Here is a 26,740-nt window from a genome sequence, read left to right as displayed (position 1 = left end):
TTTTTCCATCAGGGATTGATAAACATTGTCCACGCACCAACAGGTACACATGTATAAAATATGACTATTTTTTCCAGGCTGCTCTGTATCCTTAGGGCCAGCAATTAGGGTCACTTTATAATCATGTGTGAGCTCGTTGAGACAAGTCGTATTTTCAGGGAAAAGTTTCAAAGCAAATTTAGTACCGCGAACCACATGTTTTGCAGCACAAATGTGGTTTGGAATGAACAAAACAACATGCAAGTTTGTATGTTATGTTAAACTAATAGAGTAATAAAACATAATTTAAATACAAACATACTACAGATTATGCACAAAGGGAATAACGATGACTATAAGTCATAAAATGTAATCCTGTAATTCAATTTAAATGCAATATAATTGGGGTAATTACGATTGGTTTTCTACATGAGTAGCTTTTAAAACATTCAGTTCGGATGGCCAAATAGATATTCGATTTGTGAAATATAATCTGACTGAGATGGTACAATAAAAAAGTGAAGTGCCACACAATATTATTCCGTATAACTGAAGCATTATACATGCAACACAAGGCACATTTTTTAATCGCATTAAGGACTTAGATTTAGCGTGAAAGTGGCAAACACTTTGTCTGGCCAATTGAAGAAACTGTTTTCTCTTGTGACTCAGGTGCACATCACATTGAAGACTCATTTCTTTAGAACTGCTTTAGCGTCTAGTTTGTTGTCCTTCCCCTGCACCTCCGATTAGCACGGTTGGCTACGTATGGTGCAAAAGAAGTTTGACGTACGTACGTCAACATACATGCATACAGCAGTGGGCCGTGCCATTGACCTGGGTGGCTCCTACCTCCGTGCCTTCTCTAACACGGAGCAATTGACTGCTTTTGCTTGAATTCACAAATAAAAACTGGGCCTAGAAATAGCATGAATGTGACTGTCATGAATGTCCTCATAAATAGGGGTCTAAATAATTAAGGTCAATTTTTCTCGTTATCAATTCAGTAAAGTAAATGGGGAAAAAATCGAACGCAAGGCACTTAATAGGAATCCTCATGAGATTAATTGATTGGTTGCCCATGCGTTTTTCTCCCTCCAACAGTGTATTTATGCATGCGGTACAGTGTTAAGCAACTCTGCAAGGAAAAGCCATGTAATATCGCACTTAATATGAAGAGTGAAGGGGAGCTCCGCAGCTGAGCTTGCGTTTTACTCCCGCAATTTGGACACAATGATTTTTACATTCTCTAAATGCATATGAAGTCAATGTGTGTGTGTCGGTAAAATCGATGGTTAAAAAACTAAGTTATTTGTAAATACGTGGGGTTTTTTTCATGGGGTTTCGATGGTGGCAGAGAGGTAGGGGTGACATTTAGAGTGATATGCAAGAAAAATATTGCTTATATTAGTTGCCGATGAAAGTAAGAGAAGCACGGCTATTGAGCAAGTAGAACTTGTGATGAAGACTTAACCTGCCTCCACCTTCGTCGTCGTGGCTAAAGAAATGTCTTCACCACAGCTCAACTGAGATGGCGCTTTCAGCCATTGCCGCATTAACTTCATCTCTTTGGCTGAGTACGCTTGTCTTTTCGGAGCTTGAGTGCAACCAAATTTAAGTGTGAACACCAACACATTAAAATTTTGCAAGTTACATCTAATCTAAGCGGTGTAAAGTAAAGAAGTAACGATGCTGTTACCATCACACAGTGCATGGGAAGAGCCTAGTAAAGTGGAAAGCGCATTTTCATTTTATATCACAGGGCACTTAAACCCAAGATCACGTAGTTGTTGGCCCCATTCCCTCAAATGAACGTTGGCCCCAAGACATCCAGCCACCTTGTCACTTTTAGTAATTTAGTTTCTTAAATTAAACTTTTAAGGTTGAAAAATTGCCACAGCTGGATGTAAGATCAAAGGCTTCTAGGCCTGGCTGACTCTTGCCTATTTTTTGCATTCCTTCGTAAGAATAATGAGCGCGTAGAGAGAGCAGCAGATACGAAAAGCATGCCCGGGCACACAGCTGGGAGGCTGCTGCTGCTGCTGACTGAATATTACTGTATTTTTAAAAATGACAGAACACAAGCCAGGACCAAAAAAAAGTAGGTTGACTGCCAACATTTAACAAGTTGAATGAACATCCGGGTAAACACTATCCTTTATAGTTTTTTTTTTACAAGTTTGGGTATGTTTGTTGCTTAAATTCTAGGAGAAAGCTGTGAAGGGTGAATATATTATCCGTAACAATATAATAGGAGACTATTATACCTACAGAGTTTCTTTGATCTCAGACATTTAAACGTAATAAAATTTTGTGTATTTGCACAGGGTGTTGTATTTTTTGGTGGATCGAGAACGATTTAAAATGTCACGTGGACACCGTCCTTGTTGAAGGTTGAAGGTGTGACCTGACATCTTGTCATACATTTTGCCAATCACCAGTGGGATTTTGTACGTAACCATTTTCAAAGGGGAACTGAAGCCTTAGTAAACCAGGTTAATGCGTAATGTTATGTATGCAGAGGAAGGCAGGTATATTTACATTTACTGCAGTGCATAACCATGTGCTATGGCATTGTTAGAAAAAGAGTAACGATTTCAAGGCATGCTGACGGGTAGCAACAAGCAATCCTGGCCATTGTGCATTAGTTTAAGTACCACGTGATTGATGGCAAGGTCACAGGGTGAGGACAAACTATATTCTTATGCGTTTTTCTGAGGAGGACCAAATGTGTTTAGATATGTAAGCCATAAAATCGGCACACTTACATAATGCAGTACAATAATGAAAGGCAGTATATTACATTTGTGTCCACAATGTTTTTTTTTCTTTTAACATGCCCGCTAAAGTGCCATAACCACGTTGCGATAGGGCCAGTAAGCACTGGTCAACCAGCATCTGTCTGTGCAGACATGGCACTTGCTGTGTTGCAGAACCATCTACTCAAAAAACGGGCCGTACCCATGATGGCACCACTTAGTTTAGGGCGATTATGACCAAAGCTAATTCAGGAACGCTTTGTTATTTGCTTGACCTTGCCGATGCACCATGTGAGGGGCACTCCGCTAAAGTATACGATCGAAAGAGTGTTGCTTTAGTAGATTTCTCACCCATCTGTACGGCATTTTAGAGGTTCAACGGTGGGTTCCTCATTCTAGATGTGAAATACTCGAGAAAGAAACTGGTAAAGCTTCTCGACATGGGACACTAACTTCATAAAATAAAGTCTTGAGACACACAGAAGCTTTCATAGATAAATTAATAATGATCACTGTCATAAAGTGTCTTGTTGCTTGATATAATGCATGGGAATTACACCCAGTGTTTATTATCGAGGTAATTACTTTATAGAATAAGTTACGCAATGGAATACTTTTTGTTCGAAGATGTTAGCACGCGGGCTGATCAATGTGACACACGTCCATTTTTTTTCCTCAGCTGCTTCTGCACATTTCTCACATTTCGTACAATGCAACACTTTTTCTTTGAACAGTGAATGTTACGTTTCTTGATGGCTCAAGGCCTGGGAAAAAATAACCCAACATAGTTATTCATATTTTGGGAAATGTTAACATTAATTGAAAATAAATAACTGAAACATTACATGCATGTCCTGATAAACAGTGAGTCCCATATGCAAAATTACAATATAACATCGTGGTGTGTTTAGAAAAGGAGAGCCTTGTCGATGAAAAAAAAATAGCATTTCTGAAGCCACGTCTATGCATATAGCTCACAAACAAACGCTTAATTGACATGTTACATCATTAAACACGAGTGCAAACATGAAAACAGCTTTGGATTGAGACGAGGCTCAAAAGAAAGCTGTTTCTGGTGTGGACCAATCAGTTTCAAAGACAATGCATTTATTATCAGAGTGTTTTTTTGTTTGCATTTTGACCACAAGCATGTCTGACATGATTCTTTGTAAAAGGTTTTAGTTTTGTGTTTTAACCACTTAACACCTGTTTTGTGGCCAGATAGAAGGGGAAAAAACCTATTTTCAGCTTTGGATTGTTGATCAACTGAATGGGGAAAAAGCCTGTAAAGAGGATTTTGTTTCTTAAAAGCATATTAACATTCCAGAAACATGGGGAAACTCAAGAGTGATCTTTTATTCCCAGCTGATTTTATTCATTTCAATGAACATCCATTTTAGTTTTTATATAAATACTGAGCTGGGTACTTAACGGGGCTGACGTGGTGACAGCATTGAGGAGAGCGGATATTGTGCAGCAGATATAAATGCGCCATGATACAAACATTTTCATTATAGACTGAAATAAAATGCAACTGCCACTGTGCTCATATGCAAATAATTAATACTGGTAGGAACCTCCTGGTTACACCAGCCCACAGGGGATTATTGTGTCCATCCGTCGTGCAGGGAAGGGCTGGGTGGGGAGGGAGGGGCTGGGTGGGGAGGGTGGGGAGGGGCTAAGTGGGGAGGGTGGGGCTGGGTGGGGAGGGTGGGGAGGGGGCTGGGTGGGGGGTGGGAGGGGTGGGGCTAGGTGGGGAGGGGCTGATCACCCCGTGGTGCCCTTCTAAAACTCAACGTTTAACCTACTCCCGCCGGCTTGTGCCCGCCCTCACAGTCGGCCCTATTTGCGGAATACACCACGCCGCCGTTGACCCTGGCCATTGACCGAGCAACCCAACGTTCCTACCAGCTCCCTCCGCAGGAATGTGTTTTATTCTGGCTGCCCTTGTTTACGGCAATTATAGTGGAGCAATCACGAGTTTTCAAAGGAAAATAAATGGATTTAAAGGCTTGATTGGTGTGGAAAATTCTTTTTTTGCAGGTCAACATTTATTTGTCGTCCAACATGCGCCTTTCGGCTTTGCACGCTCACCTACTATGTAAATGTTGTGATTCCCTTTCAGATGCGACTAGAGTGGTGTTCTTTATTGCACGGCCTGCGGGCATCTGGCAGACAATGGTGGCCTTTAGTGAGACTCCCGAAAATACACACATGTGAAAAAACGTCCATAATGCTGTCAAACTCAATGGTTTCAAATGTGCGACGGCCCTCACACTATCTGCGAAAGTGCCCCCCCCCCTCTGAAACTTAGTGAAGAACACTGGACTAGAGCGTTGACCAAGGATTTGTATGCCACGCATCCCCTTGTGCCAGTGTGACGGCGTGCAGCTGGATCTGGCCAACAGTTCTCTGGAGGGCATCACAGTGCTGAACATTCCGAGCATGCACGGCGGCTCCAACCTCTGGGGGGAGACCAACACTCGACGGGTCAGCCGACGCAGCAGCATGCGGAGGAGTGGCCGAGAGAAGGTTCAAGCCACCATTGCCGACCAGCGCGAACTCAAGTTCTGCCAGCAAGGTCATTGCAATCACTCGTGTGCACTCAACACAAAGATCCCCCGTATAGGCAAAACAGACTTTTGGCTCAAGTGGTGTTCGCAAGCACCTATGAATTTCGATTTAAAGCTTTCGTGACTGCAGGGATTCATCTTCTTGGTTCTTTCGGTAAAGTCACGTAGAAGGGAAATAATAAAATAAATAAATAAAACATTATAAAATAATTCTCACGACGTTTCGGCCACAACGCAAGCAGCCGTCCTCAGGTGAAGAACAGGTCTGTCGAGAAGACAGAGTCTGAATGACTTTGTCTCTGTCGTGACTTTACCAAAAGAACCAAGAAGATGAATCCCTGCAGTCACGAAAGCTTTAAATCGAAATTTATGGAATTATTATTTAGGGATGTACATCCATCGTGTCGGCAGCAAGTGGTGTTCGCAAGCGCCTTTGAAGTCCGGCATGGGACACATGAGGGGGTGGATGGCCAGCACCATGCCCGGCTGCCTTTGTCTCCTTAGTGGCGATGTTTGCACACTGTGCTAGGTACTAATTTTGAGGCTGAGTTAACCTAGGAGAGGCCCAGAACCAGTTCAGATGATATTAATTATTTTTTTTCGGGTTTGCCGGGTTCGTATTGCAGTATGCTAACCACTACGCTACCACTCCCCACACACATCAGCGTATGTCCACCAGCACGCATGATCACACACGTATCACATGTGTGATTGTCCAAATGTGTTTGTGTGAGCACATGAACACTGCCTTAGGGGGTCTCATGCTCCATTCCTTGCACTCGCAAATGATCCATTCCTCATGTTTACCAATATTCCTCATTTATATGTAAATAAGGTCATGATGTGTTGCGCACAACTGTTGATTGGGGAAAATGGAAAATGTTGACCCTGTGAAAGCACACGAGCAGTTGTCTGAGGTGTGTTACACTCACCACCTGCATGAACTGACACACGCACTGTGCACCAAAAGCACACAAACACGGATTTAAACTGAACTGATCCCTGAACATACTGGGGGGGAGCGGTGGCGCAGTGGTTTGCACACTTTGCTATAAACCCAGTGACATGAGCTTGATTCCTCGTGCCGGCTTACATCAGTGACGAGCGTAATATCTGAATTTGTCCTGGGCCCTCCCCCACAATCCTCCTCCCCATCCTCCTTTCACAAACTCACACCGTCCAGCAGTGAATTGACAAAAGGTTGCTGAGGTTCATGTAATGTTTTTACTGTTAAAAATATTGTACGTGCATAAAGATGTTAAATTATGCAGGAAAGACTCAAACCCTTTTCAGTTGAGTCATTAATTTTAATGTCTGGCCAATTCATGTTTAATAAGTGCTTTACATGTACGGTATAACCAAAAAATCACCAGTCTGTTTGACCGAGCATGAATACGTGTATATATATATACATATAGAGTGGAAATTAGATATTGTATTGGTGACTCACTCAAACCCTCCTGGACTATGTTAGCAACATCTACACACCTTTGTTCTACACGTCACATTTCCATGATCACTGGCAACAGAGATTGGTTGGCCAGGAACAACCCAGGATCAGCACCACATAGCAGACCCATGTTCCTTCTACGTCATGAGCCACACGGCTTCATCCCTTTCACTCTCTTCCTCTCTATTATGGGAAGTTGTTTTTAAAATGCAAAGTGTTTTTAAACATACAATTAATAGAGTCTTGGATGACGATACGAACCCAAGCTACAATGTCTTATTTTGTATTTTTTTCTTCTTTCGTATGGCATTGTGAAAAGCAGCAGTTTAGATTTTTTCTCAATGACCATCATAAATGAATGCAAAGGTTCCTCATCCAGTCCAATGATGTGGTTGACGCAGTGTGGATTTCAGCGATACCGCCAGGATGTGCATGGATGGATCATTCATCGGTGATGTGCTTGATGGTTTGGACTTCTCCACAGTCGCAGTTGGGCGATTTTTGATCTTCCATTTATGGAATGTGTAAGCGCATCTGCCGTGTTGTGTTCGAGCGCAGTTCAATGTGATTCATAGTCGTTGTGGAAGAGAGAATCCCGGTATTTTTACCGCCGGATCGTAAATGATGTTTTTGTTTGCCACGTCCATCGCCGCCCATAATTCAGACCACCAAGTGGCAGTGTCTCTAATGTTTGTAGCTGACGCTGAGTAGGGAGATAGGGCGGTAGTTTTGAGCGTCCGATGCGTCCTTGCCTGGTTTCAGAATGGCTATTATCCTTGCCTCTTTCCACTCTTTCGAAATGATGCTTGTGGAATGGATATCAGTAAAGAATGTGGCTAGCCATTTTCTTGCTCTTGGTCCCAAGTTCTTGATGAATTCTGGATAAATATTGTCAAGACCTGAGGCTTTCCCGCATTTCAACTGGGCAATACCGGCATCTACTTCCTCCACTGAGAATGGACGGGAGAATTCAGAGGTTTTTTGGCAGCTATCTAGTGTGCAATAAAGTTCTTTGTAGACTTGCCGTCTTATGCTTTTGTCGATTGAAGTTCGTGAATTGTTGATAAGTTGCCTAGCAATCTCGTCAGGACTGACTTGCCGAGGATTATCGGCTGGCGTCGCGGCAGCTCCCATCAACCTCAGGAGGCGCCAGGCTTTACGGCTCGATTTTGCAAAGTCAAGTGCCTCAACTGTTTCACGTCACCTTTCTCTTCTTTGCAAATTCAGTGACTCGAGTAAAGCTTTTGCAGTCTCCTGCTTCTTATCAGCATTGAATTTCCGGAAAAGTTGTTCGCTTTCTGGAGTCCAACATGGAGTGAAGACCTTTCTGAAGCCTCTTACGATGTTGGCCTTGGCAACTGCCTTGATGAGACCAACGAAGTGACGGTAGTTGACTGCACGTGGAGGTATCATTCCAACTGATTCTTCCAAGTCCGCAGTGAAATTCACCCATTCAGCTGATCTCAGATTCCGACGCGGTATTGGTGCGCAGCGGAAGAGTGAAATCTGAAGACCGATATGGATCACTACAGGTCTATGTTGGCTATTTGGAAAGTCGTCTAGGATTGTTCTCGTCGACGGCATCAGATTTCTCTTCTGCTCCCGAGACACAAAACATAAATCGGGCGTTTCACACTTTTTTCAGCTCGCTGACTTGAACGTACCGCGGTCTTTTAAGTGCTGGTCTTCTGCTGCTGCCCATGATGTCAGTTGTTCACCAGCTCTATCGTTGGCGCTATAGCCCCACAAGGTGAGGTGGCTGTTGAAGTCGCCTATGTGGATGATAGGGTGGCTTGGCTTCGGTAATGCCGGACACGACCATTCCATACCTGGAGGCTTGTAGACGTTGACCACTGTCACGTTGTTGATCTCGATGGCGATGTAGTGTGGCGAGGTGTGTGGCACGACCTGGACCGTGTCCTTCAGGTCGTTCTTTACGTATGTGGCAAGGCCGTGTTTCGGATGGTGGCTTGCAGCAATGAGAGTGTATCCGATTATCTTGACCGAGGGCACTGTCGATCCAGATGCGTTTCTTCCAGTGCAAAGACGTCGACCTCTTGAAACTGGAGAATCTTCGCAATGTAATCGCATTTCGCACTGGAGGGGCCCTCGACGTTAAGCTGCATGATTCGCAGCGATGGGACGACATTCACATTGCTCTGACCTTGTGAAATGCTCTCTGTGCTGTTGCTTTTCAGGCCGGGATACCATTGTCGGGCATTCGGCCGCCGGTGTGATGACATTTGTTGTGCTTTCGCGAGCAGGTTGTCATCTTCTTCCCCATTTTAAACTAAAACTAAATTCAACTTTTTTTTATTTTACCAGGTAAGGTCCACTGAGCTATATTGCTATTTTTCAGAAGCAACCTGGCCACAAACAATAGCTCATTGAAGTGGCTTATCATGTGGATATGTATCGCAGCCAAATACTCTTAAACGCACATTTCTAAATGTGGAGAGAAAAACCGGAGGACCAGGTGAAAAATCAACGCGTTCTCAGGCAGAACATCCAAATATACAGGCGTCAGGGTTGGGATTGAACCCACGACTTTCTTTACACCAGGCAAGGTAGTTAATATCTCACCACCGTGGAACCCTCAAAACAACAATAGAGCCCCGAAGTTGAAACAAGCAAAGTTTACTGTTGGCTGCGCATCCTGTTTCCACATTGATCCCACGATGTCATGACTGGTTTTGAGCTTTGCCCAGATAAAATGAGCCCACTGGTGTTTAGTCTCTCAGCCTGGTTTGCCAGGGAGGACGGCATGTTTCCCTGTGGTCATGAAAACACGGCAGGGGCTGAGCTGGAACTTGAATTTATTCCAAGTAGCTGATGTCATCCTCGATGACCATACTCATCACTGGGCAGATTGCCCTCTACACACATGGCAATACACTCTCCTTATACACAGGCACACAAAGATGTGCTACAATGCCGTGACAAGCACATATGTTCAAGCACATTATCACAAGCACATCAGAACCAGCATGAATAAACAAGCACATGTAACGAACTACAATAAATCACATATGCTTGTTGAGCACTGTTTTTCATCTCATGTTAGTCCATTCTAACGTGGATGATATAGTTGTGTCGATTGGGAAAGAGGAAAATGACGTTTGCTGTTCATTTATTTCCACTGGTTTTGAATGGAAAAGGTGGCATCATAAATTATATCCAGAAGGAACATTGTTTGTAATGCAGAGGAATGCAGAATCATCGAATTGCACGCACATTTGTGAGCGAGTGCATGATAGGTTCACTGCACAGGCTTGATTAAGCACACAGAGATAGGAATCAGGAATACCGGCACATGTTTATGTGGTGAGAACTGCAAAGAGACATCGCCTTCCCTGAGGAATTTCTCTTGAGACGAGAAAAAACCCCAATGTATGTCTTAAATACCATCGTATTATTTAAATTGCAAACAAAAACCGTTAATATTCCACTGTTAATTAAGTCCACTGCGGATTACCTGAAAGACAAAACACTTATGCACGACCATTTGCAGTTGAATTTCGGTGCCAAGAAAGCTTATACAATTATTCCGAGCATTGCCGGCGTGAAATGTGTGAGACAATCTGGAAAAACAATGAACAAGTATTCCTCTCTCAATTCAGCGCTAGTGTGCTATTGCAGTGCATTTCTTCTCATTATTAATTTGTGCTTTGAAGCTTAGTAGAGCATGGTAATTGAAATAATTGTCACAAATTAAATTAGACCCAGATCATACAGCACACGGGCGGCAGTTCAGCAAGCAAATGAGCAACCAACTCCCAATTATATAACAGCATTATCCTGAGAGGGACTCATTAAAGAGGAAGTCTGCCATTAAAGTATGCATTGAAAATACATACTAACCTGTTGCAGCCCTTGCAGGTCATGACTGCGTGTCACCTGAAAAAGTATTAGCACTCATTCATAATAAATTGCCTGCAGCTGCATTGCCAAAGGAATCCTCATGAAAAAGAGGCACGTCGTGCACTCTTAACGTGTTGGCATAGCATGTCTTCTTCTGAGTTTTGATCTATCAAAGACAAACATGCCCCACATAGCCTTCACAGACTTTTAGGACAAGTGCTGTTAGTGAGTACTGATGAAGACCAGCATGGCACGCAAGGGGGTGGGTGGAAGACACCACGCCCGGCCGCCTTTGTATCCCTAGTTGGCGATGTTCACACAACACTCCAGGTACTCGTTTGAGCCTGAGTTTACCTACGGGAGGCCCAGGACCTGGTTCAGACCATGTCCACGGGTGCTCGCTGTGAGATGGGGCTCAAACTCGGGTGGTGGTGCTTCGTAGCGTAGAGGCACTATCACCACTCCCATCTATCACACGGAGAGGAGTGGCTCCTGCACGTCTTTGCCTATAATTCAATGAGCAGTTGTTGCTTTGATAGCCGTGTGCAGTGTCTGAATGAAATACTTAATTTATTTGCAATGTGGTTGTCATGTTATGAAGATACATTTAGCACTCTTGCATTGAAACACCTTAGCGTGTTGACTCTTTAGTATGGAGCGCACGACACGTGAGTGTCTGAAGCAATGTGATTTCTGAATGTAATAAAGTACTCATGAAAAAATAAACACAGGCTGAGAAACACACTGCCAGCAACCACCGTGATAATCATCATCACGTGTATTTAATAATACAATATTTTCAGCTGTGTCCCACAAGCACGACAGTTGTGGAGTGTATTTATTCTATGTTTATACACCACTGCCAATGAAGTCCCTTTAGCTTTATTTTAAAGTTGATAAAAACAATTATTTTCTACTCACACACATAAGAGGATATTTTCACATATGCGCTGCAATGTACGATGAAATATAAGAAATGGAAAAAACAAGTTCTTAGCTGCAGCAATAGATTCCATTATTGAACGTTTCATTATTTTTTTGTCATTTTATTTTATTTGTAACCCATACCTTTCAAATACATCGTGACTCACCAATCATTTCATATCGGCTTTCATTTTACAGAATGGTGCTCATTTGACAAAAATCAGTAACCCTTTGTGACAAGCTGGTGTGTGTGATTTGTAATTCGAGTGTATGCAGAGTGTTGCATGCACATATATCGTACGGTCAATTACGTCCGAGTTGAATATTCATAATGTTAATCATAAGCGATTGCATATGCATTATTAAGGGACAATAGTGGAATTGTTTTTAATGATTATGGAGTGGCACTTACCTTGTGAATATTGATAATAAGTTGGCTGCATCAGAGTTGTGTGTCGTGTTACGGTGGCACCTTTGTTAAACCATAAATTAACACCAATTACACAGAATTCCCTTCCAGGACCCGTGATGTCATGAGGGGGAAAAACACATTAAGTGGCAAATCTATTTGAGTAGTGGAACGTGCACTCCATTACACGCGTTCACACCTCTCTGCACATTCTGAGGTACACATGCTCATTCTACTGATACGCAGCATACTGTTAACATCTTATAAATAGAAAAAGATGCTTCTTTGAAAGTGTGTTGTTTCCCAGTGTGCCTCAAATATAAATACGCATTGGTATTGTTCAGTTGAATTGGTATTGGTTTAAGGGATTTGAAATTATTGTTCAAATACGTCTAGTTTCTGTCCTTATACGGATGGATAGATTGACAGACTATGAGGGTCATTCATAATATTTCCTAAGCATACGCATAAGTAGCCTGTATGTCTCCATCAATGCCAGTCTCTTGAAACCTTGTTAAACAAACAAAATTACTCAAGCTGGGAAGATATATATGAAGCATATACTATATGCGGTATATGTGTAAGCATAAACTTACAGATACTGATGTAGCATTCATCGTATTTGTTAAGTACATATTTAAATATATAGCTGCAATAGTACAGCTACATTGAAATAAGAAATGCATGCAAGACAACGTAATTATTCTATTTGTTCGTCAAACTGTCAAGTTACATTAAACATTTAATATCAAGACAATGTATTCATGCTCAGACAAGCGCGAGACAGTGCACATTTCTTTTGAAATCGCTAAGCCAGTGGTAGAGAGTCAATATTTCAATGTAATGGTGTTCCTTTCTATAATATTATTACGTTGGGTCAAAAGATTAGGGCATTTCTAATGGCAGTGTGGCACACACCACGAGGGAGAATTGGCCATGGAAGATATCACAAAATTGATTATAACGTCCATTCAACAGGTCTCCACTGGTGGCACACCTTCACCACAACCTGCAAAGGGTATCATCATAAGTGAATCAATCTCACATTGTAAATGCTCAGGACGTGAATTCAAGCTGAATTAAGTGCTGATGCCTGAGATGCTTCCTGGATCTGATCACAGAATGTTCTAGAAGGTGGAGGAGAGTCTTCCCACAGTAGGGTCACTGTTCACTTCTTAAAGAGCCGTACAAATTCATTGTAACAACCCCGGGTGGATCAAGGGCTGTGCTCACCCACGTTGAAATATGTTTTATTATTACGCTTGTTCATCCAGGATAGCCTCACTGAATCTCAAGATTATTTTTTCCAGAGGTTTCTGACAATTCTAGATTTGAAGCTTTCATGACTGCAAGGATTCATACTCTTTGGTTTTTTCGGTAAAGTCACGTAGTTCAAAAAATAAAATAAAATAAATGAAAACAACTAACTTACTACAGTGATTGTGGCTGTAACGGTTCCACCTGAAGACGGAAACTTGTGTTGCCTCCGAAACGTCGTGATTAAATTTAGTTGTTTTCATTGATTTTATTTTAGTTTTTTACCTACGGGTTCTGACAATGTTTTTTCAGTAGGGGGAGATATTGCTACGTTTCATCCCAATTGGGCACGATACAGGTATCCTTTCATCACTGGGCTTTTTTGGCCATGACCAGTTACATTTGTGTTTTTAGCAATGGGAGGAAACTCGTGCAGAACAGGGGGGAGAACATACAAACCGCACAGAAAGACGCCCGAGTCGGGAATCGAACCGAGGTGATTCCTGTGGTGAGGCACAGTTGTAACCACTGTGCCATCCCGTCGCCCTGAACCTGACATCTGAACCCGATTGTGAGCCACAGGCTCTAAAGCGGCATTACCCAGCGAAATATTGTTAAAGTGTAATGTACATAATGATTGGGGGAGTCCAACAGCCCATACGGTCATGATATTTGTCTTACAAGGTTGATATATTTTTCCAGAAATAATTTTTCAAAATGTAGCTGCTTCAGAGGTTACAAATATGTTAATTGATGTGTTTTTTTAAATGTACATACAGTAAATGGAAAACATGAATTGTGTTTATTTGCTGAGGATGAAGGAAAGAGTAAGTGTGTTTGAATCCAGCCGAGTAATACAGTCTGTATAAATACAATGACAAACACCCCCATTGAACCTCAGATTCTGTAGAAACAGGTGCTTTTAACGAGCACGTTTTACGGTGAGCATGACACACTGGGGGACGATGTTTGGCCATCACCAACAATTCCCTGCCACCTTTGTCTCCTCATTGCTAACACTGACATGACATCCTTCTATTAGGCTGTGGTGACCTAACTGCATACGCACCTCCAGTTCACGTAACGTTTGTCAGTGATGCAAGCTTGGAATACTCGTGGTGCGCTCTGCTGTGCTAACTACCACATTAAGACACGACAACAATCCTCCCCATAGACTATTGTGGAAAGTGTTATCAGCGAGCACCTATTAAGGCGAGAATTGCACCAGGGTGTGACTTGCACCGTGCACAGTTGATATTACCTCCCCAGTGATAAATGTTCACATACCACAGCAGGTTCTCATTTAAGCCTAAGTGAACCTAGGGGAGGCCCAGAAATGTTTAAGGTGTCACTGATTCATAATCAACGTTTTTGGGTTTAGATCGCGTTATTTATAAATGTGTCGTAACCCTCCACCACCCGACACGGCCAATCAGTAAAAAGTGTCACGTTGAAAAAGACAAATAGTTCACTGCTTTAGCCCACGGTGTGTTGAAGACGTGAAACCACAACAACAAAACTATTTGTCTTTTTTTCAACGTGACACTTTTTACTGATTGGCCGTGTCGAGTGGTGGAGGGTTACGACACATTTATAAATAACGCGATCTAAACCCAAAAACGTTGATATGAATAATATTGGTCGCGAAAGCCTACGTGTTAAACTGGTGTCACTGATGTTGGCTGTGGCCGGGAAATCTAATTCAACTAACCAGGTAATAGCTCAGTGCACTAACGGAAAGCGCAACGATCCGCAATAAACCTTACCAGACTGTTGGGGAAAATGTGTTGCGAGAACCTATGAGGCCGGCACATAAAACGAAGGGGTAGGTCGCCAGCACCATGCAGAGGCCGCCTTTGTCTTCTTCGTGGTGAAGTTTACACACCGCTTAGTCGGCCTAACCAAAGCGCCACCACTCCCCCCACCCACATGCACGCAACAATGTAAGCTATAATTTCTTCATTGATATAACGATGTCAACATTTATCAAGCATTTGTTGACGGAGGTTCCTGTCCGATTATTTTGTTATTGATTCTACTAGCTCCGTTCTATTGCCTTTATGCAGATTACACCATTACATACAATTTATATGGTTTTTTTTGCTAATTTGTTGGTTAATGGGTGCCTTTATAATAAATATACTCAGGTTATTATTTGAGCTCTCAGATTCCCACGTAAGTGTGCAATACTTTTCGTAGAGGCAGTGGTTTTATTTATTTTGAAATTATCCCAGACTCGGGATAATTCGCATCTGCATTTTGATAACTCAATGGGAAAAACCAAATCAATTTAATTCTGGACAATTGGCACTTTATTACACCGCAGGCTCTGGATGGATTATACAGTCATATATATGTAAACTGTAATATTTTTTAGATATCTGTTGAAGATATTGCTGCTGCTCCCGCCATGAGCTACATTTACTTTATTGCACGTCAAACCTGTAACACACAAGTGACATTTACAAATTGTGTTTGATATAAATCAGTCACAAAAAGAACACGGTGTGTTGTAGGTGTGTGTGCGCGTGCAAGTTGGGTTTAACTCCCTAGACCAGGGGTCGGCAACCTACGGCTCCGGAGCCGCATGCGGCTCTTTACGGGCTGCTTCTCGACGATATGTACGTATGTACAGTATGTACTCAGATGCATTGCGGCTCTTGAAATACTGAATTTTGTACCGAATTGGAAAGAAATGGCTCTTCTTGTTATTTTGGTTGCCGACCCCTGCCCTAGACAAACGCTTGCCTTTGAGTTCTTGGGTACAGCTATATAATTAGCGTAACGGGTTTGAATTAAAACGTTATAATTCACAGTGTTTGGTGGATACTGCTTGTAAAATGTATCCTTTATAAAAGGCAGACATTTTTATAACAGGTTATAAATAGATTAAAATTAAACTGCTCATTAATTTGAACCATATTTTCTTAAAATCAAAGTTACCTGAAGAGTTCGAAATCTTGGGATTTGTAGAATAAGCCCCATTCAACGAGTGATTTGTCATAATATCCATTTTGTATGCAAGAACATAATTGCATTTTTTTTTTAGTTTAATGCAAGTTTTCACCGGCATGGTGTATCATGTGCTAGAATGAGGCTAAGCATATTATAGTGGAATGAGGTCACGTGCCACTGCAAAAAGAAGTTGTCTACTTAATTATTTGTTTATCCCTATAAATAAGGCAACCGGTGGATGAATAAAAGAATGAAATAAATAAAAGAACAGAGTGTGCCAGTACCCTTGTGTGCTGATTGCTTGTAGGCCTCTCCCATCTTCTATCACAGCAACAGCGTATACATTCTCAATTCTGAGCTCTGGTCCATCAACTTGACAGCCGTGGCTTGGTAGTTCACTCCCGGCCGTAATTAGTTATTGGGAACTAAGCCCAAGGATTAACCCACATGCCTGCTTTGTGCACATCACTGCATCTGAGTGGCTTAACAATGCACAGAGAGAGGGGCAGGCAGGGATTAAGAAATTTCCTCGGCAACGTGTGCGCTAGGGTTGAAGGGCATCTCTCGGGAGACCTACGCACTTCCACTGGCTTCATGGCCCATTCATAAAAACTGGCTTTTTTAAGCTCCATTTTTTTTCTTTTTCCACAGAGCTTGAGTATACTAGGGCATTATGCCAGAGCTATGTGCAGTCGTGCATTGCACAGTTTAGTTAGGAATTAAAGCAGCTGTACATACTACATAGACTGTGGGAGTTTTCCTGCTTTTATTACACAAAGGGCTACAGTACCAGCCATGGTTTTTTAGTTCAACTGCATGTTTTTTTATAAACCAACGTATAGAAATGAGAGTTGTTTATTTCAGTGAATAATTATATTTGTTAATTCCAGCAGAACCATTTCTCAAGTATCATCATAGCAATTACTAAATTAAAATGTACAGCCCTTTTTAGATCACTACTGGATGAAGACCTCAACGTGCAATGTGGGTATGAGTGTTTTAACCATGCTTCACCATACTGGTCAATGTAGATTGGGATGGGAAAACAGCCAAGGACTGGTCGAGGTATCATTCACCACTAATGTTATCCATGACAAAATCTTACCTCGGGTCACTGGGTTCATAGTGCTGTGCATTAACCACTCTGCACCACCACTTGCTCCAAGGCAATTACTATGCGTGCCTAAATATTGTTTGTCGACCAAAAATAATTCAGTGGTTTAAAGATAATGTTCTTTATAAATAATTAATATATAGGAACTTCTCGAAGTGGAAATGCATCGTCTGGTTTGTGTTGCGATAAAAGCCTAATGTGCTCACTCTTTTAAAATAGAATAAGTTAAACACCACGATTACACATGTCCCTATACGAAAATGCCATTTTCACTTGAGTGTTAGCACGGGCACAATGAGATGTGACAAGTAATGGCGCAGAGACAACAGTGATAACAAATGCTTTGGCCTTGGGCAGGTACATGTTGTTAGTGCTTCCGTGTAATTGGTCGTCAGTCACTGCGTGGTCTGCCGAGGCTGACGCCACTGATGCTGAAAGTCGTCTGGGCTACAGCCGGCAAAGCAGATTGCACCAACCTCCTCCCACCCCCCACAGTGACCACGATTGTCAAGCCAAAATTATGCCACCGCCTTATCATATATTGTCGATGAATAATTAAAAACCATGATGAACTTGGCCGTATTAGTGTAGCACATAGCCAACATGTGCACTCTGTAATTATCGTACATTAATTCTTTAACTGTGGGTGCAGTAATAGGTAATGACAAAGCCCTCGGCAACATTTTTATTAAATGAACGAGGAAAAAGAATAATCTTGAGCAGTAACTAAAATTGGGAAGGAATATAACCTCAAGGAATACAGTTCATGCAAAAAACAGGTTTTTGATCTATTTGGAATTTACTTTCACTGGCAACCGTGAAATAATCTTCTTGGTTCTTTCGGTAAAGTCACGTAGAAGGGAAATAATTATATAATGAAAAAGTAAAACATAATAAAATTATTATCATAATAATTACATAATAATAATTTTATGATGTTTTATTTTATTATTTCCCTTCTACGTGACTTTACCGAAAGAACCAAGAAGATGAATCCCTGCAGTCACGAAAGCTTCAAATCGTGAAAGAATCGTTAAATGTTTGAAAGAATTCTGGTCATAATGTTTTTTTGTCGCAACTGCAATGCTGTCCATATTTTATGGTATTTTGGCACCATCTCACCATGATTTGCGTTGAATGTTGCAATGTTAAATTTTAAAGTAAGTGTTCATTTATGCATGTTTTTCATTTAAATATCCTCTACCATGTTGGTAATTCCAGGTAAGTTGGAAAAAAAAACTAAAAACACGTTTAAATCATAATTTTCAGCTTTTGGTTGAATTTATTGTACACCTCTGTGTGCATAGCTCATGGTAAGGTGTATTGAATAGTAATTCCACAAGGTCATATGAATTTATATGTCACACGTGGACCACAAACCTGACAGGTTTTTTTAACACTTTTTAAAACCTTTCTCAGAAATAGATTTTTTTTTCTTTTACATGATGGTATCATATGGTGCTATCCCATCATTTATAATAGGTACTTTCACATTTTGCAGAACCATCTGTTGCCATGTTCTATTTTAACTGTGATTTTTTTTTAAGCGTGTCATGATAATTCATATAAGTCATGTCTGTGTCCTGCAAGGTACGAGTTATTTTAACATTAATTTTGAGAAGGGATTTCTTACCTTTTATTGGTTTCACCGTGTCTCCAGCTACAGCTATTGTATCTCAACACTGTTTTGAGCACATTCAAGACGGTTAAATCATAAATAATGATAAATAAATAACATGATTTATAAATATTGCTTCTCTTTGCTGATGGGTTGTCTTTCAAAGAGTATCAACAGCCGTATTCTCTCCGCTGTTGAATGAATACATACTATTGTGCCTAACATTCAGCTTGGAATAGTCCTCGTTTAACAACAAAGAGATGTATGATTGACATGAGTGAAGGGCATTTAGAGTGGATGGGTGGCTACAGACATCTATTGCCTGAATCAGTGATCTTTGCCAGTACCACTTAGATTCTACATTGAAACCTGAACAGTCACCTGTTTTAAATCTGGTATGCATTGATAGACTCAGCCCCATTAACAATGATTGGAAGAAAAAGCTAATTGCTTTAAAATGTGGGTTTTCACTTAAATCAGTATCAGCAAGCTCTGAGACATGACATTTTCAAGCTCGTTTGATAAAAATTCAACACATTCATAAAAAACTTTGACTTGAAAAGGAAAATATAGAATAGGTGACCTTTCTGGCAGTGGTCGTCCTTTATAGCGCATAATAGCTTTTATGTGGCTGAAACATCGCCCATCCTTGTATATTTGTTCATTTTAAGGCCACAGTGTTATTGACGAACCTGTTGAGTTGTTTGTTTATTGCTCTTGTGCACCGCTTCCAACGCAGCGTCGTACCAAATAACTTGTCAAACATGTTCGAGATGATTGATGTTGCAAACACCCAATGATTGCCATCGGCAGAAGTACTGCGGCGAGATTCCTGCGATTAGAATGGAGAGGCTGGAAGTGGCTCCAGAAGCAGTTCAATACTGTAGTGAGGAGTCTTGTGGAGCCATCGTCTAAAATGACATGAGCTTCTGCTCATTGTCGGGTCTGAAAGGGTATTTATAATAGCGCATTGTGAAATCCAAAAAGTTAAAATATCATAAAGGATTCATCTTCTTGGTTCTTTCGGTAAAGTCACGTAGAAGGGAAATAATAAAATAATAAAAATAAAACAATTAAAATTATTCTCACGACGTTTCGGCCACAACGCAAGCAGCCGTCCTCAGGTGAAGAACAGGTCTGTCTTTCCAAAAGAACCAAGAAGATGAATCCCTGCAGTCACGAAAGCTTTAATCGAAATTTATCATAAAGGAGTTTACTGGGCCAATTTAGTTTCCAAGTGAGAGCTTGGATAGATACAAACTATAAAGAGAGTTCAAAGTCGCATATTCCAACATCACATTCACCACGATTCATTTACGCAAACAGGCTTGTCTTTTGATTCTCTACATCTGGTACTTTGCTGGCCACCGAACAGAGATGGTCCACTGCATCGCGTGCTTTCAGATGCGCTTCTGCAGCGGTCTGGAACGCTCTTTCTTTCTATATTTGGAAGCCACTGGAGCTATGCCCTTTTCAATCTAGACTTGAAAACTCATTTGTTTAGAAGTGATTTTTGTCTTTAGTTTGTTGTCCTTCCCCCGCACCTCCGATTAGCACGGCTGGCTATGTATGGTGTGAAAGAAGTTCAGCATACATGCAACATAAATTACGTTATTAAAATATGTTTCTTTCTTTAGAGGAGCATAATTTTCGCCAATAAATTCTTCAGATCACTTATCATAAATAGGAAGATGGTCATTTGTGTGGAAATATACTCTCTTGACATTACAGATTCATGATTTCTGGCTATATTTGAGGTTCATTTTTTAAATGTATATGTTTAGTCATTGGCATTTCAATTGTGAATTAGCTCAGGTTTCTGTTGAAGCAGTGGATAAAGTTACTGTAAATATGTGACTACCTCAAACAAAAATTGGATATTTGGGGTGTAACGATTCTCTGCCATGCGATTCAATGGGCTGTCACGATTCAAGGCGTCAATTCAACTGAATAATCCATTCTTCTAGGAGCATTACGATGAATACTCGTTCCTCTGGGCAACAGGGGGTCGGTCGTCAAAGCCCAGTACATACATAGTTCACGGATTGAAACACATAGATTCTTACACACGTGATTTGACACGTGCATCGTTCTATTAAACAATGAGTTTATGCATCACTACACGTCTTGGTTATAGTAATTTCATGCTTTTCGATTTAAAGCTTTTGTGACTGCAGGGATTCATCTTCTTGGTTCTTTCGGTAAAGTCACGTAGAAGGGAAATAATAAAATAATAAAAATAAATCATAATAATATTTATTTATTATGTTTTTTTTTTCCCCGTCTACGTGACTTTACTGAAAGAACCAAGAAGATAATGTCATGCTTTTACAAATGACGAAAATTTGGGCAAATGCTCACTTGTGTTGCATTTTTTATGAATAACATGCACAAAATATTACTGTACTGCAGTAATTTCAAAATACCGTTCACCTAATTTTCATTTTAAAAAACATTATATTGTTTCTAAGATTTGCTTATTGATAACTTGTAAATTAAAACAGAGTGCAACATGTGCATTTGAACAAATGCTTAAAACATAAAATCTGTTTTTTTTATCCTAAATGTACTCCAAGTAAATGTACTCCAAGTACATTTGCCAAGAACTCTGCCAGTTTTTTGTTGTTGCAGGAAATCAGCTCTGAGTTATGTATTTTCAAGATGGAGACAACTATTCTGGTTCAGTATTGCCAAAATAACATTTAAGCCAGTTTTTCTTCAAAATAAATCTGCATGCAATAGATGCAGACTACTCATTTCTTCAGCTTGCTTTTAAATGTTTATGGTATGAACTTTTACATGGTATGAAATGTGATACAGTATATCACATTTGATACCAAAATGAAACCACTCAAGAGGTTAATGGGTATTTTGCATGCGTATTGTAAGTTCACATTCAGCGATATAATTATTTTTAATCGTTATCGGATGGTTTGCAGTTTTTCACATTATTAAAAGTATAATTTTTTACATTTCTCTTTATGTTTTTTCTTCAACGCTGTACTGTATTTAAATCATATGTAGGCAAGCCCTGTCTTTCATTGCATCATGATGGAACTATTGTGTAGCGTGTACACGTTTTACTTGCATATGTGTAGCATACTTAAACGAGTTATGGTGCACGGTAGTAGACATTGCAGTAAACAAAGAATGAGCACTGCTTCACAAATGCTATAAAGCACTTGGAATTTCTGATATATTATCCAAGACAATTTAATTATATGTACGGTATAACCATTTTTGCATTTATAGACCACGGGGCTTACGTTCTCACTCAACATTTTCTGAAACGCCGCTATGCTGGCTTGTAGTAGGGATTACAGTATAGGCATCAGGCTCTGTCACTAGTACAAAATATGCCTATCCATCGTAGTCGTATATTGTTGTGCCCTATATGTATTATAGTTCTACGAACATGTTTATAAAAATGAAATGGTTGTGGCTCTAATTCGTGGAACTGCATTCTGAACTGGCCCAACTGAATTTTGTATAGACCATTGCTTAAATAATGTACCACATATATCTTATAAGATCTCCCACTGGTAATACATGGACATTCCTTTGCCAATCAACTGCTGGATGTGGGTCTCCCAAATCACATGCACGTCTTGGATGTTGTTTGACGATACTTCACCATGCTAGTCAGACAGGTCAGTGAATGTTTGGGAAGCATTCGTGCAGGAGCATTAAAGTACAGTACAACAATGTATTTCTCTGCACTGTCCACCAGGTAGCCCCACAACCTATAACACCTGTGACGCATTGTGGTTTCCTGTCCAAGCATTATCTAGGCTCAAACCCTGCGTAGTGTCTGAGATTCGACAAGATTGGGTGCATTCCGTGTGATTCGTTTAAAGGCAGGTGATAGTTCTAGATTTGAAGCTTTCGTGACTGCAATGATTCATATTCTTAGGTTTTTTTCGGTAAAGTCACGTAGGTAAAAACATTAAAAAGTAAAATAAAATAAAAATCACGACGTTTCGGAGGCAACACAAGCTTCCGTCTTCAGGTGGTACCGTCACAACCACGACAGCTGTATCGAGTAATCTCTCATTTACTTGATACAGCTGTATCAAGTAATCTCTCATTTACTTGATACAGCTGTATCAAGCAATCTCTCATTTACTTGATACAGCTGTATCAAGCAATCTCTCATTTACTTGATACAGCTGTCGTGGCTGTGACGGTACCACCTGAAGACGGAAGCTTGTGTTGCCTCCGAAACGTCGTGATTTTTATTTTATTTTACTTTTTAATGTTTTTACCTACGTGACTTTACCGAAAAAACCTAAGAATAGGCAGGTGATAGTTGGATCTAAACAAGGTTATTCCTCCCCACCCCACGAGCATGTATTCCTGTATGCTAAACATTACCATCAAAGCATAACATTGCTGCACGCGTGAGATAGACATTGGTCAGATATGTACTTGAAAAACATTGCCCCACAATGGAACTGGCCTCCCAAATAAGTCTTGTAATTGCTGACATTATGGTGTATACTCAGGGTGTTGATATGTGGAACTCTTTCAGGAGCTGTCAATGAGTGCTGTGTGATGAGGTCACGCGATACGCGTGATAACAGTAGCAGGTCAATGAAGTGAGTGTTTGCGCACTGTACGTGCGTGTGTGGCCACACAAATTGGAGCAATATCACTGACGTTTCACGGAGCTCGGGTTTTCTACTTTTACCATATGAATCGCATCAGTGCTGCCCACTCAAAATAAAAAAAGCGTAATTTGCTTTCAGAGAAATTTAACAGTTGCAAAATCGTGAACTTTAAATGTTAAATTACGAAAATGGAAACCGCAATTAAATGAAAATATTGAGTTAAACATTGGCGTTCAGGAATTGCATTTCTTTTAAGCGTGTGAATAATATATTTATCAACAAAAACGTATTTATTTCAGTCCATTTATGGAAGGATGTGTGGCTCGCATGAAGTGATGTCATTCACGTGACTCATTTGGATAGCCATCAAACTTGTTTTTGAAAACGTGTTTTTGAAAACAATGTGCCATCAGATCGCTTCTTATGTTAACACTCCCTTATTAAAGCCAAACAGCCACCTATGGTACCAATTAAATAATTGGATCTAGTAATTCCAACCATCTTACATATCGTGAATTACCATGCTGTTTTTACACATCTTACAAGTAACACACTCAAACGGTGTAAGAAGCAATGGAATCTATGTTTATTAATGTGGACTTTTGACAGTAAAAGCACGGTCAACTACTTTGTAACGCACACTACATTTCGACTAAAACATCCACTTGTTACATCTGTGGGTTTTACAATGGTGTATTTTAATTAGCGATGTATGCATGCTTAAATGTTTGTCGAAGCTGTGCTGCATAAACTAAAATATTCTACCTCTTTGTATCCGAGGCCCTTTGGCAATTAATTGTCCTGAAGTGGCAATATTGAACCGTGTGATCAATAATGCCACTGTCGGGGAGATTCAATGTTTTTTTTAAATAAACATCCCTGAATCCACCTGGACTCTTGCGTCCCGATGAAAGATGGAATGGGTCTGTCAATGTCTATTATAATTGGTGGGCCTGGTGGGTGTTTATAAATTATTAATGAATGTCACGCAATTGCTTTGAAGCCCCCACCGCCCACCCCCCCACAGATTGACGCAGTCGAGTCGGAGACACACGGTCTGGAAAGAAGAACCGTCTGGCCTTATTTTAAGAATGTTCTAAGCACAGATATGGTTATATTGTGGGTGTGCATGTGAATGAAAGCTGATAAACAGTTTGAGCTCATTATTTTATATTGCAAATGCAGGTGTCTTCCATGTGAATGGGTTTTTTTTTATTTTACCCCTTATACAACCACAGACAATTTATTGAAGCGAAAAGACGACACGCATGAATTGGTTTGCTCGGTATTTTCTCTACAGTACTTTCATAAGTGTCTTACCCCCATAAATGATGAGTAAAGCAGTTCGTCACTTGACACAATTTTGAGACTCGTTTAATAATGTTCGCTGCAGTTACAGTGATTATGAAGAGGCTGCATAGTTTTGTGATTGCCGATTGTTCCGGCAGTTTGTTAGAACTGAGATCTAGCAGAGCTTCTAAAGCCTGGTTTCTGTATAATAATTCCAGTGATGCCTTCTGCACCCATGTGTTTTCAATTGTCTCTGCCCACAAGTCCAAAAGACAGCTATACTAGAATCTGAGGCATTGTGTTCAAAATGCATGCCAGAAACTTATTTAAAAACGTATATATAAAAAAAACTACAATCAAAACAACGTCAAATTACAATTCCATGAACAAAACAAATCCAACATTTTATTTCATATTTGGCTATTTTCTACATGACCAACGTGTTCTATTTGGAGAAGCGGCAATGTGTAGGGGTGGAACGTTGCATCAGTTAATAGATTAATATCGATGATTAAGCTCACGATACATGCGCACAAAATACTCCCGATATTTTTCAATCAAAATTTGCCGCAGCCACTGGAGGTGCTACCATTCACCACGATGTTGAAAAAAGTTATAGATTCATATCATGACCCTGATGGTTGAATTGTTCCACACATCGTAATGACTTACCACATTCCAAGTGTCATTCTCCTGAAGAACGTGTGCAAAGAATGCAAAATAAATAATTTTTACTGGAATTTTATTGCAATTGGTATAGGCAATGAAGCGTGTCTTCCCTAAAAGTACTCGTGCTATGATACTTGCCATTCCGCGTGTTATATGCATTGGCTCTTGTGTCCACCGGTATATCACCTATTCGTTTCACACTTTCAGTCAACGATTCGAGAAATGTTTACTTTATTTAGAGACTAGCTCTGCTCACCATACGCATTTGTTTTGTTCCATGTGCAACAAAAAGAAGAGAATTGGGCAAACCTCCAAAGCAGGACCATCCCGAAAGTCCTGATTTAATTCAGATATTTGTGGGTATAGGAATATCATCATTATTATTGTTATTGCATATGCACATCTAGCGAGGGCATATATGATGCTGTTGGCTCCCATAATTCCTTGAATATGACTTCTGTCCAGGCTTAATGAATACGTTTATCCAGTGAGATGGGGATCTCTTATCATCTCTCATTGACTGGAGAGAATTGTGGTTTTCCTGAACATCTTCTTGTAAAGCCTGCTTGACCCACAACACTGTGTGATCTGCCTTTCAGACCTCAGTGACCATCTGCTGGAGGTGGTTGGGCTGGATGGAGCTATGGAAATGGGCCAGATCTACACGGGGCTGAAGAGTGCAGGTTCCCGCTTGGCCCAGTGTTCCTCCGTGACCATCAGGTAGGCACTGTTCTTTAATGGACAATTTAACAATGTCCTTTGTTTTTAACTGTGCGTACCTTGTATACTTATTAGTGTGGTGGTCAAATGACCCCCGTGACCTGCATGGCAGGGGGATCACCCTCATCTAGCAGTGGATTGACAAAGGGCTGTGCGTGAAGATTATATATATTTTCTCTGGCATGGTTTGTTCAATATATATGAATATAATGTCATCGTAATAATGTGACACAGCTCAGTATATTTGGGAGAATGGGACCCTCTGAGTTATATTTGGAACTCTTAAAATACTAGACGAAGAGTGTTGGCGCAGTGGTGAGTACACCGCGCCATGAACCCAGACATGGCTAACAACATTGGTGAGTGACATGTGAACCATGCCTGCTGCTACCCACCCATCACCCCACCCTTCACCAACCTGCATTGAACATGATATATAATGGTCAAACAACTTAGTTGCAAACGTGGTCTAAGGAGGCCTTCATCCAGAAGTATATTTACAGGCTGTAAGTTGTTTATTTTGCTGTTTCAGCATTAATTTTCACATGAGCT

At 40.7% G+C, this 26,740-nt stretch overlaps 1 protein-coding gene across 1 annotated transcript in view; it reads left to right on the top strand.

Annotated features, from left to right (window-relative positions):
* Positions 1 to 26,192, top strand: part of LOC133346230 (diacylglycerol kinase beta-like) — a 149,705-nt gene extending 123,513 nt beyond the window's left edge. Inside the window, exons 21-22 of the mRNA XM_061557769.1 lie at positions 5,115 to 5,319; positions 26,068 to 26,192. Coding sequence (XP_061413753.1) covers positions 5,115 to 5,319; positions 26,068 to 26,192 — 330 coding nt within the window. The remainder of the gene's footprint in view (positions 1 to 5,114; positions 5,320 to 26,067) is intronic.
* Positions 26,193 to 26,740: the final 548 nt, after the last annotated feature.

Source organism: Lethenteron reissneri, chromosome 23 (genome assembly GCF_015708825.2).
Source record: "Lethenteron reissneri isolate LAM-NWPU_2019-01 chromosome 23, ASM1570882v1, whole genome shotgun sequence".
Taxonomy (NCBI): Eukaryota; Metazoa; Chordata; class Hyperoartia; order Petromyzontiformes; family Petromyzontidae; genus Lethenteron; species Lethenteron reissneri.
This window is presented reverse-complemented; position numbering and strand designations above follow the sequence as displayed.